Source organism: Camelus bactrianus, chromosome 11, assembly GCF_048773025.1.
Source record: "Camelus bactrianus isolate YW-2024 breed Bactrian camel chromosome 11, ASM4877302v1, whole genome shotgun sequence".
In the NCBI taxonomy this organism is placed as follows: Eukaryota; Metazoa; Chordata; class Mammalia; order Artiodactyla; family Camelidae; genus Camelus; species Camelus bactrianus.
In genome coordinates, this window is record NC_133549.1 from 16328487 (window position 1) to 16341960 (window position 13474).

The window sequence follows — 13474 nt, forward strand, 5'->3', positions numbered from 1 at the left end:
TAAAGCATCAAGCAGATGCTCATCTGAGGGCACGTAGGGCATCTGGGGGAGGGGTGTAAGCTGGCCCTTGGGGCCCCAGAGGGCCCCATAGAACACTCAATCTTCTGTTTTCTGGAAGCTAGAGGTGGGGCGGGAGGTCTGAGGGCCCATGGGTGCCCTGAGCCACCAAGAGTCTTCTCATTCACCCTGGCAGCTCACTTTGGGAAGCACAGCCTGCCCTACCTCCCCCTACCACAACTCTGAAAGGTCCCAGCTCTGCCCCAACCTGGGTGGATCAGACTGTGCCCCTCCCCTGAAGCACTTGTCCTCCTCTGATGACTGACCCCCAGGCCCAGATACCCCACTGGTTGGAGGTGAGCTCAGGCCTGGGGACTAAGAGCTGGGCTTGGCAGACAGGAATGACAGGGCCTGGGAAGCCCAGGCAGCTGGAGGAAACAGCTGGAGACTGCAGCCTTACATGGGTGGGAGTTCCTGGGGAGCTCCCCTCAGCCCCAGTGCAGAGTGCCTGCCTTGAATGAGAGCCTGGAGCATCTCTGCGGTGTCAGGTGACCTGTCTAGAGCCAGCGTCAGCAATCTGCCCTGCAGCTGAGCACTGGGGCTGGGTGATTCCCAAGGTGCTCAGAAGAAGGGTGGGAATCTGACTGCTAGGCCTCCAGCCTGGCAATGTGGGGGGTCTGGGCAGCCTTGGAACAGCGGGTGGTGTCCAGAAGATGAGTGAGACCTACACTGGAGACAAGGTGGAGGGAGGTGAGGTTAACTCCATAATGTGCCTAAGGTGGCTTCTGACAAGGTTTTTCCCTATAAAACCACCATTTTTCCCTTTCTAAATTAATACACATTTTGTGGAAGATGCTTTGAGACTGGTGAGTAATAATATTTACATAAACACCCCTCACCTAGTAATAGCATCCAGGGAAGATTTTTGTCCAAATCAATAACAATATTTTCCAAGTGATAATTTTCTACATTCAATTGATTCCTCTACAATTCTTAGCCAACTATAAGGAAGAGCCCCCCTGCCCTGCCACCCATTAAGTCATTTATTTATATCAGTGGGACCCATGGATTCCTGTTTTATTCAGTGGGTTAAAATCCGCTGTTACCATTATTTATTTCTGTGTTCACGCTCTTCCGTATCTGTTTGATGGGAGTCGTCCTTTTCACGTGTCCCCATCCTTCTCTGACTTTCTGGCACAAAGATGCTCCAGGCTCATCTTGTGCTACCTAGATTTGGGGATTACCGAACCCAACTTGAGTCTGACCCACCATGCAGCAAAACCAACCTGCTGACCCTGGGCTGTGGTGAAGGAAAGCACAGCAATTATTCCAGGGCGCCAAGCGAGGGAGTGGGAGGCAGACGCAGGTCCGCTCCAGCTGGGTCTTTGACTTAGGGCTCTTTCTAAGGGGAAGAACAGAGGCTGGGTTAACCATTGTCCTGCGACCGTTCTTAATCTAGTTTTGGGAGTCAGGATGTCTCTGGCCAGGTGGTCCATGGCTCAGGGGTCTGTTAGCTCACCCTGCCCTGGAGAAATAACCTGAGTTTGTATGTTAATGACGATGTCTACACAGGCAGTTTGGGTACATTGGCAATTTTATTGACAACAGGAGTTTTAGTCATCTGACTCTGGTTGATGAGTGTTCAGTGAGTGCAGGACTGAGCTCTGAGGGCACAAGAAAGGGAACAAAGTGTTGGGTGGTGAGATTAGTCATAAACTCAGTAAGGGCGCTCGGGTTTAGGGGGACTCGGTTTCAGAGGCAGACCCAGTGGCTGGACTTTGTATACGCACTCCTACACACATCTAGATCTCTCTCCTCTAAGCGTATGTGTGCATGTGCATAAGTGCACATACATGCATAGACACAACCCCCATAAATCTGTACGACATGCCCACACATCTACACATGCGTGTACAACACACAGGGAACTCCTGGAGCTCCCAGCGAGACTCTCCTCCTTCCCGTGCTAGGAGCCCCTTCTCCGCAGAGACACCTGGCCCCTGTCAGCCTTGGTATACTTACTCGCTAGTCTCAGAGTGCGCCGCACTTTGCCTCGGAACTGGTGTCTGTACCGCAACAGAAGTGAGCCTGCAAACTAGAGGAGGGCATTTGCCTTCAGCCTGAGGGTGTGGAGTCAAAGCGCCAGGCCAAAAGTTACTTGGAGCTCTTCTTTTTTTCACATCAGTGCAGTTATGCCATTCCTTTGAAACATAGAGGAGTCCCTTATTACTGCTTATACTCCCTTTTAGTGTCCTTTCCTCATTTTTGTTGGTTTTATTATATTATTTTTTAGTGTGTAATATTAACATGGTTCCCAAAGGCAAAACCACACAAAAGAAGTCCCAGATAAGACACTTGCCTCCCGCCCGCCCCCGAAGGAACTCAGTCTTACTAGTCTAATCCCGCCTTCCTGTGTACCTTTTTGCAGAAATACGCAGATGCACGTGCATTTTCTTACTTACTCTGCTTCACATTTTTCCCCTGAAGGTTTTTTTTTCCACAACACCCAGAGCAGGTACAAGACAGTCCTCTGCTGACCTCGGTGCTGTGTCCCCCACCCTGTCCACTTGGAGGAGGATGGTGGTGAGGCCAGCTCTGGCCCATCCCCACTGTCCATAGTGAGGCTCACCTGACCCACAAGGCAGAGCCCAGCCAGGTGGAGGGGCAGTGGAAGTAGGGCCCTGGGGCCTGTCTACTCAGAGCCCTAGTCACTCCTGCTAAACCCAGGCCCAAGCTGTGATGAGGTCACCAGGGCACAGCAGCCACGTCGTGGGGACCTCACTCTCCTCTCATAGGAAACCCACGCGGCCAAGGGAGGGGTTGCTGCAGAGGCCCTGGGGTGAACACCAGGGGGTGGTGCTCCAGGTCTGAGAGTGAGCCTGGGATAGCTGCCTGACCCCTGGTGACCAGCAGCCTTGTCAGGGGGTTCCCAGCACTGGTTAGAGCCTCAGCCCCACCTGCCTGGGGTCACCCTGCTGAAAACCAGCCCAAGACTGAGGAGAGGCATTTTGGGGCGTCTGCAGGGGGTGGAGCTCCCAGGTCCATGAGAGGCACAGAGGAGCCTGCACCTCCATCCTCACCTGTCCAGGGTGATGATTTGGGGTCCTGTCCTGGGGCGGATGGTGGAGGTCAGGCACTCCACCGTGAAGGCCGCTGCTCCTGCTGCAGCAGGTACGCAGGGCCCTGTCCGACCGCCCCCCCCCCAGCCACTGACCTCTCGTGCAGGTGGCGAGGTCAAGGGGCCAGAGCAGGCAGTGTGACAGCCCTGGGTCCAGGCCCTGGAGGGTGGGCTGGGGTCCCTGTGTTCTGGAGCCATTGGCCTGGGTCATGCAGCTTTGGAGTGGGTGCAAGGGGGTGGCCAGCCTGGTGGACACTCTGGGGGGCCACTCCTCCAGGTCTAGCATCCCCCACAGCCGACGCTGCCTGCCCCAGTGGGGGATCTGTGCAGCAATGCGGGGCTGGCCAGGCCAGGGGCACTGGAGCAAGGCTGACTGAGGCACTGTCCTAGGCTCAGTTCAAAGGAGGCTTAGATTCCCAACAGCCTGTGTAAGAGAGCAGAATGGCTCCTCTAATGCTTCTCCTTTCTGACTGCACAAATATGCTATTTCATGATGAAAAATCTTGGCCTTTTGAAGAGAGACCTCTGCCCTCCCTTTTGTCTCCCTGCCCCTTTCAGATGCACCGCTGGGCACCACCGAGCAGGAATGCCACTGTTGTCAGCGGCATGCCCAAGGAGCCCATGCACGTGCCTGCGCGTGCACAGCGAGGCCATGCCCACCCCCGCCCCCAACCCCCAGCCCCAGCATGGCCTCCCAGGGCTTCCTGTGATGCAGCCAGGAGTCTGGCCCTGAAAGGCTGACCAGCTGCCCAGCTCTGCATGCGAGGTTCCAGTGCTCTCTGATCCAGCTGCACTCAGCACTGAGTGGACCCTCGGCCTGGGCAGGTGTGGCCTCAAGCCGGCTCCTCCGTGTCTGTGGGTGTCACCTGTGCCGTCTAGGAGCCAGCTCTGACCCGGAAGCTGGGTGGGCGGTCCCACACTCAGACTTTGCAGAGGCTGGAGGACCCAGCGGAGTCCAGGGGGGCCCTGGAAGGGAGCCGGAGCCTCCACTGCTACAAGAGGCTCTTCTCCACGTGGGGCCCAGATGGCTTTGGGGCTCACAGGTGCCCACTCTGGGGCAGGGCCTGTGGTCATGTCTTGGCCCTGCTGCTTCCCCGTCGGCCCCCAGCCCTTCATGTACAGGAGTGCCAGGCCCCACCAGCCACAGAGAGGCTGTGTCAGGGCCCATCTTTGGGGCCACCGAGGTTCAGGCTTCTCACTGTGACCAGATTCCTGTCTGGTGCCATTGCTGGTGCGGACCCCCGCCCAGAACCGCCCCCCCTTTGCCTCTCTCACTGTTGCCTGCTGCTCAGTCTCCTCTGGAGGGAGATCCTCTCCGTGCAGCCCTGACCCCAGGACAGAGCGGGCCAGTGCTGCCTTCAGCAGGACAGTCGCCTTGTGATTCAGCTTGATTAACACTTGGTAAGAGAAGCCCAGGGTGCTGGATGGTGAGCCAAGTTCAAGAGCAGACCACGGAAGAAACTGAAGCAGAGAACTTGTTACTGATGGGGGAGGTCAGGTGGGTGTAGACAGAGAGGCCGACCCCAGCACGAGCCTGCATCGGGGTCCGTGGGGAGAGTGCTTTGGGATCCCTGGGCTAGCGGGCGGATTGGCCAGTTCAAACCAAAAGAGTGGGGTTTTGGTATGCTCTGCGGGGGATGGGGGTCTCATCTAAGGAGTGCCAGGGGAGGGCCTGGGAGGGAGGGCACTGTCGCTCACAGTGCTGCTGGGAAAGCCTCCAGAGCCTCACTTGCCTGTGCTTCTGCAGCTGCGGTCCAGGGCCCGCACCTGGGAAATGGGTGAGGCAGAGACACCACGCAGATGCTTAGCTAAGCTCTGGCCAGCACAACACCTGGGAACATCTGCCCAGCACCAGACTTGCAATCCGCCAGCTGCTCATCTACGGATTGGTAAGGGCGCAACTGGGACTCTCAGGAGACACTCCTGCTGGGCCCCCACACCCAGGATCAGGTCACGTCTGTGCCCCTCAAATGCCGCTCTCTCAGCAGAAGCGCCACCACCTCGGAGCTCAGAGGCCTGTCTTCAGGGGCAGTGTTTGTGGACGGACAGGCTCCGCTGCTGGACTGCAGGAGGCCATGCTGCAGCCCCAGACTCGCTCTCCTCCAGAAGGGGAAGGATAGCGACCCAGGGTCTGCGTCTCAGGAGCCGGGACGGAGCCAGAGGGGAGGCAGGCAGCACACAGCACCCACCCAGTCTGGAGTCCATCCGGGTCTGACCAGCAGATATCCGCACTGAGGACAAACGCAGGCTGTTTTCAGCCGAGGATGGCTTGTGGCTGGCCCCCATGGGCTCTCAGCACGGACGGCAGGCGCACAGTGTGTGTGTGTGTGGCTGAGGGTGAACAACCCAGGTCCCTCGGAGTCCATCTGATCTGTGTCCCAGCAACGGGGGCAGGTTCCTGGAGAAGCTATTCAGGGGGCCCAGGGAGCCAGCGCACTCCGCCCGGCCCCTGGACATGCACTGACCATCCAGAGAGGGGCAGTGACTGTCTCCCGAGGGTCCCACAGCAAGACCACTGCTTCCCCAGCCTCCTCCCAGGTAGTCTGACAAAGCCCTCCTCCCCAGACTGTCAGGCTGGAGCAGGACGCCAGGCCTGAGGGGCTGCTGCTGGTAACCTCTACCCTCAGAGCAGCCTGTGGGTCCTCTGGGTGCTGCAGGGGCCTCAGGGCCGGCCGGCTTGGCACAGCTGACGAAGGGGGTAGGCCTGTGTGCGCCACCCAGAGCTCACTGCTGCCAAGTCTGCAGGGCCAGCTCAGTGGCAGCTGGACGCCCAAAAACAGGCCCTGCCCCCAGGCCCCTCCAGCCGTCACACAGGGGGAACCCTGAGCCACCCTTGTCTCCTCAGCTGCAGAGAGACGAACCGGCAGAAGCACAGGCCCAGTTCCAGGTGGCCCGGAGCCCCGGGAGCATCCTCGGAGTCGGGGAAGTGCGCGTGGGCCAGGCAGCAGGCGTAGCTGGACGAGAACTGCACCAGGGCCTCCTGGAACAGGGCCTCGCCGCCCGGCGCCTCCAGGAAGGCCTCCCTGCAGTCCCCCAGCACAACATACACGAAGTGGAGCTTGTTCATGGTCTTGCAGCCCATCAGCACCGAGTGGGGCGCCAGCAGCAGGTTGGCCTCACCCACCCTGAGATCCAGCTCCCGCATCTTCCTCTTAGAAAACCTTCTGAACCAGCACAGAGTGTTAATGCCTAAGATCATAAAGAAGGGGCAGAAAAATATGTTGGCAGTGATCAGGAGGAGCCGCTGAGGAGGTTGGTTTGGCGAGAGCCCCAAAACCAAAGGGAGGGAGATTGATGCTAAGGAGAGGAGAATCAGGAAGATGCCCAGTGTGATCCTGCAGCCCAGGTACCGGAGGCAGGACCGGGGTGACTGCACCCCATTCAGGATGCCCACAGCATGCCTGTACACCTCGGGGTCCTCCAGCACCGGCTTCAAGGGGTCCGGGACGGCCAGGGTGCTGAAGGTGCCCACTCTCCAGGAGGACAGGCTTTCCCTGTTGATGCAGTCCAGGGTCAGCAGGGTCTTCCCGCTGTAGAGGGAGGGGGCCGAGAGCAGGCCCAGGGGGCGTGCCACGCGCTGGTTGGGTGTGCACAGGAGCCGCACCACCTTGTGGTAGAAGCGGCCATCCGTGGCCTCCAGATAGGTCAGGTGGCTGAGGTGCAGCGGGACCTGGCAGGGCCTTAGCAGGACCGGGATGACCGGCTTCTGCTCCAGGCAGGAGCCAAAGAGGGACAGGTCGGCTTCCAGCAAGCACCACCGGCTCTGCACGAAGTCCTGGCTCAGGACCAGCAGCACCTTCTGGCTCTGGTGGATGCAATCGGCCATGTTCTCCAGAACGTTCCTGCCCGGCATGAAGTCCCGCTCATGCAGGCAGACCTTCAGCCCTGCGTGGTCCACCTCCAGGCGACTGATGAGCCCGTGGGTCCACGCGGCGTCCACGCTGCTGTAACTCACGAACAGGTGGTACTTCTCGCCAGCCTTCAGCGGGGGGATGGCAGGGGCCGCACCTTCCTCCTCGGGACAGGAACCCATGGGCATGCCCCGAATCTGCCTCTGGTGCCCAAGGAGAAAACTGCCCTTAGGCTGCAAGAGATGGAGACAGCCTGACTATGCGGACAGACTGCGGCCGACTGTCTATAGCAGTGGAGCGGCTGCCAGCCTGAGAAGCTGCAATTAACCACCCCTGCCAGGACGCAGCCAACCACTGTCCCTCTTCCCCTTCCAACTCGAGACCCATTGGTGAAGGTCACAATGTGCCCCTAACCGACCTCGAGGACGCAGCCTCCTGGGGGGACGGGGCCCCGAGCTCTCTTCCCACTAGGAAGCCCCCACTCCCTGGCCTGCCTTTGGGTCTCTGCCAAACCCACATGACGTGGGACCCCACTGCAGCGCACCCTGGGGAACCAGCCTCTGCTGTGCCCACGGGGCATCTGAAGGGGTCTGGGTGCCTGGTGGACATGCCTCCCAGGCCTTCTTTCCTTTCACATGTGGCTCACGTGTCACTGGCCATGGGGGGTTGCTATAGACTGAGTGTCTGGGTCCCCCCAGTTCACACATTGAAATCCTAACCCCCAAGGTCCAAGAGGCAGGGCCTATGGGAGGTGATGAGGTGGTGAGGCCCCGCAATGGCATCAGTGTCCTTTGGAAAGAGACCCCTGAGAGCTCCTCCCCCTCGCCCCCTCCCCACAGGAGGACCCGGCGAGAAGGCAGCATGTAAAAGCCAGGAAGCAGAACCCAGCCTCCGGAGTGGTGGGAAGTGACCCTGTGCAGTGTGAGCATCAGGGTCGTGTCCCGCAGAGCCACAAGTGAACTGAGCCCGCAACGGGCAGCCACACTGTCCAGGGCACTAGGACGTCACTGCTCTGCTGACACCCTCCCATAGAGACCCTGCTGCTCAGCCTCACCAGGCGGAGGCCTGAGCTTGAACTGCCATCACTTGGCGTCTGTCTGCTTGTGTCTAAGAAGCCTCTTCCTGGCTCAATCCTGGGAGCTCTCCTGCGCTTCCACGGCCAGCTGCGGTGGCCCCAGCAAGCGGCCCTCCCTCTGAAGCCCAGCAAACCTGCAGGCACAAGAGGGACTGGCACCTCACTGTGGCCGTTGGCCTCATTTGGGTGAACAGAGTGAGGGTCACAAGGTCCGGGCCAGCCCTGCAAGGTCCCAGGCCATCTAGCCAGCAGCTCCAGGAAACCATCTCCCCACCCCCTTCCACAGGGCCCCCAACCCCCACCCGCTCTAGCGACAGGAAGACACAACACTTTCCCGGCTAGCAAGCCCTTCCACCTTGGCTGACCCCTCCCAGAGGTGGCAGCTGAGCAAGTCTGGCCTCTCAGGGCCCCTCCCTGGGAGGGCTGCAGCCTTCCTGCATTTCCTCACCTGCACCTCCAAGTGGGGCAGGGCGCACCCTCAGCGGCGTCCAGGTGTCCAGAGGCACAGGCGGCCCCGTGCTGTCCAGTCCTCACTCCAGTCCTCAGAGGAGGCGGCGGGCAGCCGGGGACGAACCCTGGAGCTGTCGCGGGACAGAAGAAAGTCTGCAGCTGACGCTCTCTGGAGGCATCTCTGCTAAAACAAACAAGCGCAGGAAAACGAAAGCAGGAACCAGATTGAGGAAGGAGGCGGGCTGAGGAGAAGTGGCCCAGCACCACTGGAGGCCCAGGAGGCAGGATGGCCAGAAGGTGGTGTGGTGCTGGCCATCAGGGCTCCCTGAGGGACCCCGCACTCTCTGGGAAAGCAGTGAGTGGAGGGCCAGGGCGACAGGGTGAGCTTTGGCTGGGGTCAGTAGGGCGGGTCTGACTGGCGTGGGGGTGGGGCTGTCCCTAATTGCTCTTCCGGTGCTGCATCCTCCAAGGGAAGGTCCCGGCTGCTGGGTGACCCTCCCCAGCAGAATCTCCTCCAGTAACATCCTCCTGCTCAGCCTCTGCTCCGGTCCCCCCAACCCCACCGCATCTCCCTCCACAAACCCCAGGAGCAGGAGGCGGAGCTCCCTCGGTCCTCCCGCCCACCCCACAGCAGGGCCTGGCCTTTCTCCCGCCATTCCTGTGCCTTCACTGGGCCACTCCAGGGCCCCTAGATGACATAACGGTGTGCCCGCGGGGCTGCCAGCGCCTCCACACCCCAACCAGACCAGAAAGACCCCTACTGCCCCCCTGGAGGCAGAGCCCTGGGGCTGCGGCTGGTGGGTGGGCAGTCTCCCTCTCACCCCAGGGTCCAGCTGGAGGCCCAGCCTACCCCGGAGAAAGTTCTGCTGGGAATCCTCAGGACAGCCATCCAACACCCCCACACCCAGTGTCTCCAGGAAGCCTCACCCAGAAGCCAAGCCAGCCACTGGTGCCAGCTGCCCAGAGAGGCACCAGCTGCAGCCCCCATTGTCCTTCCTCTCCTTCCCCCTCCATCTCCCTCTCTGGTCTCCCCACCCCTCCCTTCCCCTACCTGAGGGCCAGCACCGTGTGTGTGCTCGGGCCTCTGAGGGTACCTCCTGTCCAGTGGAATCCCAGCAGGGTGGTCAGTGAAGGCTCAAGCCTGCCTGGGAGCCAGACCCCACACACCCCTGCTTGCACACACGTCCACACACAGACACACTCCTGTGTGCACCCACATGTCCACGTGCGCACACATGTCCATACACACGCAGACAGACACATAGCCTTATGCTCATGGGCTCAGCCTGGAAGTGGAGTGGCTTCTCCCTTCCGACCCCAGCAGACAGCAGGCCAGCTCGGGAGCTGGAGGTGGAGCCCTTTCTGATGGCATTTTGGGTGGAAACATCCCCATTTACCGTGAGTCAGAAAACCGCCCTTCCCCGTGTGCACTGTGCCTGTGGGTGGGTGACCTGTGACCCCACAGGCTAGGCTGGATCACTCCGCTGACCGAGGCAGTGCCAGGCCACTCTGAGGGCTTGGTCAGCATCCGGAGCCAAGCTAAGCAGCCCACAGCCCCACGTGGCCACAGAGCCCGAGACATGGCTGGTCCTAGTGGGCATGTGCGGCGAGTAGAAAACACATGCCAGGTTTCAAAGACTTGCTACCAACTGGATGGGTATCTTCTTCATACAAAGCACCAGCACCGCGATACAGAAAGTGAACATGGAAATGGTAGAGAATTTGTGTCATGGGGAGAAAGTTACACGTCATTGCAAAATATAAATACCGTACGGCACATTTAATCCCAGACTGCTTCAGTCTACCCGCCCTCCATTAAATAATGTAATTTCAAACTGAATAAAACCGTGCAACTGAAAAAGAAACTTCTCTACCCGCAAAAAGGGTGACAATGTCTCTAACAATTTTTGTACTGGCTATACGTGAAAGTGATCGCTGGTACATCAGGTTAAACAGATGTAGTGTTCAGTGAGGTTCCCCCGCTTCTTTTTATGGTTTTGATGTAGCTACTAGACCACCTGCAGTTACACACAGGCTCACGTCGTGTTTCTATTAAATGACGCTGCAAGGACAAGTCACTGGTCCAGACTGGGTGGGAGCACAGCAGTCAAGTGCTGGACAAGGGGCTGGGCAGGCGAAGGGCAGCAGGAAGGGCCGGAGGGGGCCAGGCCTGGCAGCCACAGGCCAGGAAAAGGTCCGGGGGCAGGTGGTACGAGCAGCCTGGGCTGAGCAGGGTCGGGGGACTGTGCTCCAGAATCAGGGACCCCCTCCTTTCCAGGCACAGCTGGCTTCATCTCACTGCAGGAAGCTGGGAGCTGGCGTGGAAGCTGGGCCTGGCATGGTGGGGCAGCGAAGCCACCAAGCATGGCCCATGGGAGTAGAAGGAGAGTGGGGGGGTGCCTCGGCCACAGCCATTCCTGCTATGACATACACTCCACGTCCTGAAGACATTTCATTCTTCTATACAATTCACAAAATAAGGCAGCCTATCACTCACAACACGCAATCTGGAATCAACCCAGATGTGCACAAGTGATGAAGGGTTACCAAAACATGGCAAATCCACACAATGGAATGTGACACACCATTAAAAGGAATGGGGTGCAGTGCACATACGACAGGGTGGATGTACCTTGGAAACATCACCCTGAGTGAAAGGAGCTGGGCGTGAAGACCACGTAGAGTCTGAGTCCACTGAAGGGAAACATCTGGAAGTGGCTGCCAGGGGCTGGGAAGGAAAGCAGGGTGGCACTTATTGATGATGAGAATGTCCCAGAATTAGATTCTTCTAATGGTTGCACAACTTTGTGAATACACTGCCTATCACGAAAATGTATACTTTAAAATGGAAAATTTTATGTTATGTATATTATATCACCACTAAAAATCCAAGATGGCACATGGAAAAGACCCAGTTAGAGGAAACCACAGTAACCGGAGCGTTGAAGACACAGGTACAGCGTCTGCAAGCCTGGACTTGCCCGGCTGCCTAGGGGCAGTGCCACGTGACCATGCCCATAACCACGCCCGTGACCACGAGATGCAGTTGCCGGAGTCCAGGGCCAGGAAGTGCTTCCTGACGGAGCCCCGCGGTGGCCGGTGCCCTGTGTGGCTTCGTGTGTTTCCCCAGAACAGCCCAGGGCCCCACCTCCAACAGCGCTGGGGGCACAGTTCTGCTCTTGCTGTCCTCGGCCTGGGACACCCACCCCACCAGCTCGCAGGCCACCTTCCTGCTTTTGGGACATGGGGCTGCTTCCCTCCTGCCCTCTCATCAGGGCGGGACTGTATGACCTCAGCTCGCTGCTGTCTGCCAGTCCACGGAGTCTCCACATCTGGCTCCTACCCAGCTCCCAAGGCCCCTCACCCACCCGCCAAGCCCCTGAGTCCCAGGGCTCCGGCCTCACCAAGCCTCCATCCCCTCCGCCAGTCACCCTTTCCCTCTTTGTGTCTAGATCTCCACTTGGGCCTCGGAGGCTCATGCAGTCCCCAGCAGCCCCCACACAGGTGCTGCTCCAGGCTCACTGCCCCCCTGGCAGGGCTCCATAAGGTGGGCACAGTGTCAGTGTGTCCAACCTGCTCAGCAGCGGAAGTATTTGGGAGGGGATGGAGGGAGAACCTAGCTCTGGTCAGCTCCACACGTGACAGGCTCCTCTGCCTTGGGTCTGCTGCGTCCACACCTAGACCACGCCCTCCCCCAGGTGAGCTCCAGGCCCAGGGAAGGCCTCAGGTGGGGCCTTCAGCCCATCCCCCACCCCCAGCCAGGGCCTGTCCCACCAACTCCAGAAGGGTTCCTGTGTTTCAAAGACCTCCCAGGTGGGACACAGGGGAGCCCTGGGCCCTGCAAAGCCCGTGCCAGGTGAGGGCAGGTGGAGAAGAGCCTCTGACCAGGGTCAGAAATTGTGCTGGGGGCCCAGCTTCATGCTGAGCTGTGCCCAAGGGCACAGAGGGCCTCGGGCAGGCTGGGAACCTCCCAGAGCCCAGAGGCAGGGAAGGCCCCCAACTCCGCACAGCAGGCCCTGGGACATGTGCCCTCAGACAGAGCCCTGCCCCCTACTCTCCAAATCCCAAGAGCTCTCACTGTGAGCAGCCAGGCACTCACTTCCTCTGTTTTCAAGGCCACAGCAGGACGCTGCCCCCACCCCGCGTTTCCTGCTGGGCCACCAGTGGGCCAGTCCTCCCTGTGTCGGCTTTCTGCCCAGCGGGGACGCCGGGCACTGGAGGAGGCTCCGGTGGCTGGTAGAGAGGGTGCTGTCCACAGCCGGCCAGTGTGGCACCTAAGGTGGGCGAAGGGGCAGGAACCCCACCAGGTGGAGGCTGCTCTCCATATCAAGGCAGAGTCTGAATGCGATTTCAAAAAAGGGAGACAAAGGGATGAGGACCCCTGCGAGCCCTTCCTGAGAGGAACTGCTGCCCCCTCCCCCGACACCATCCCCTTCTCCTGGGCAGAGCAGTTACACGGGAAGTGTCCACTATGGACAGACTGAGAGCCCAGCGGTCAGTGCCGTCTGTGAGGCCCAGTGCCAACCGCCCTGTGGGGTTCCTGCCCTTCCCCGACACTGGCCACCACGGGGGACACGTCTACTTCCTGTGAACCTGAACTCAGTTGGGGGCAACACCCTCTTCCCAAGCATACGACCCCCCAGGGACACAGTCCCTCCCTAGGGACGGCACCCCCTCAGGGACAGCACCCTCACAGGGGATAGCACCCCCAGTGGTCAAGGCTGCGCACCTCCTCGCCAACACCATCCATGCAGGAAGCAGCAAGCTCTCAGGGCTCCACTGAGCTCCAGGCGGTGCCCAAGTCCCGCCCCAGGCGCCTCACCAGCCCTCACACTCAGGGCTGAACCCGGAGAAGCTCACCTCTGCTCAGGGCTCATCAAAACGTTTCTTCTAACCTCCTTCCAAAACCAGGAACAATGGCTCACAGGGAAACAGAAGTCCTGCCAGGGCTTGCTTTGTGCACAGCTGTGGTTGGAACTGATG

At 59.6% G+C, this 13474-nt stretch overlaps 1 protein-coding gene across 3 annotated transcripts; it reads right to left on the reverse strand.

Moving 5' to 3' along the window:
• Window positions 1-1556: 1556 nt before the first annotated feature.
• On the reverse strand, window positions 1557-13462 carry LOC105066987 (uncharacterized). 3 transcript variants are annotated; one of them, XR_012510009.1, is made up of 3 exons: window positions 8490-9510; window positions 4849-7199; window positions 1557-2198 (listed from the first exon to the last, which is right to left on the reverse strand). XR_012510009.1 is itself a non-coding variant. In XM_074373317.1 (3 exons), exon 3 carries the CDS (start codon window positions 7152-7154, stop codon window positions 5922-5924), a length of 1233 nt encoding a protein of 410 aa, XP_074229418.1. In that variant the 5' UTR covers window positions 7155-7199; window positions 8490-8672; window positions 13352-13462; the 3' UTR covers window positions 3345-5921. The 3 variants fall into 3 exon arrangements, 2 of the variants coding, with proteins under 2 accessions (XP_074229418.1, XP_010950753.2); XM_074373317.1 differs by lacking the exon at window positions 1557-2198 and adding an exon at window positions 13352-13462 and having other exon boundaries at window positions 3345-7199; window positions 8490-8672; XM_010952451.3 differs by lacking the exon at window positions 1557-2198 and having other exon boundaries at window positions 3345-7199.
• Window positions 13463-13474: the final 12 nt, after the last annotated feature.

Bases quoted from the DNA above. Each gene is read 5' to 3' on its own strand.
- LOC105066987 (XM_074373317.1), bottom strand. From the start codon at position 7,154: ATGCCCATGGGTTCCTGTCCCGAGGAGGAAGGTGCGGCCCCTGCCATC.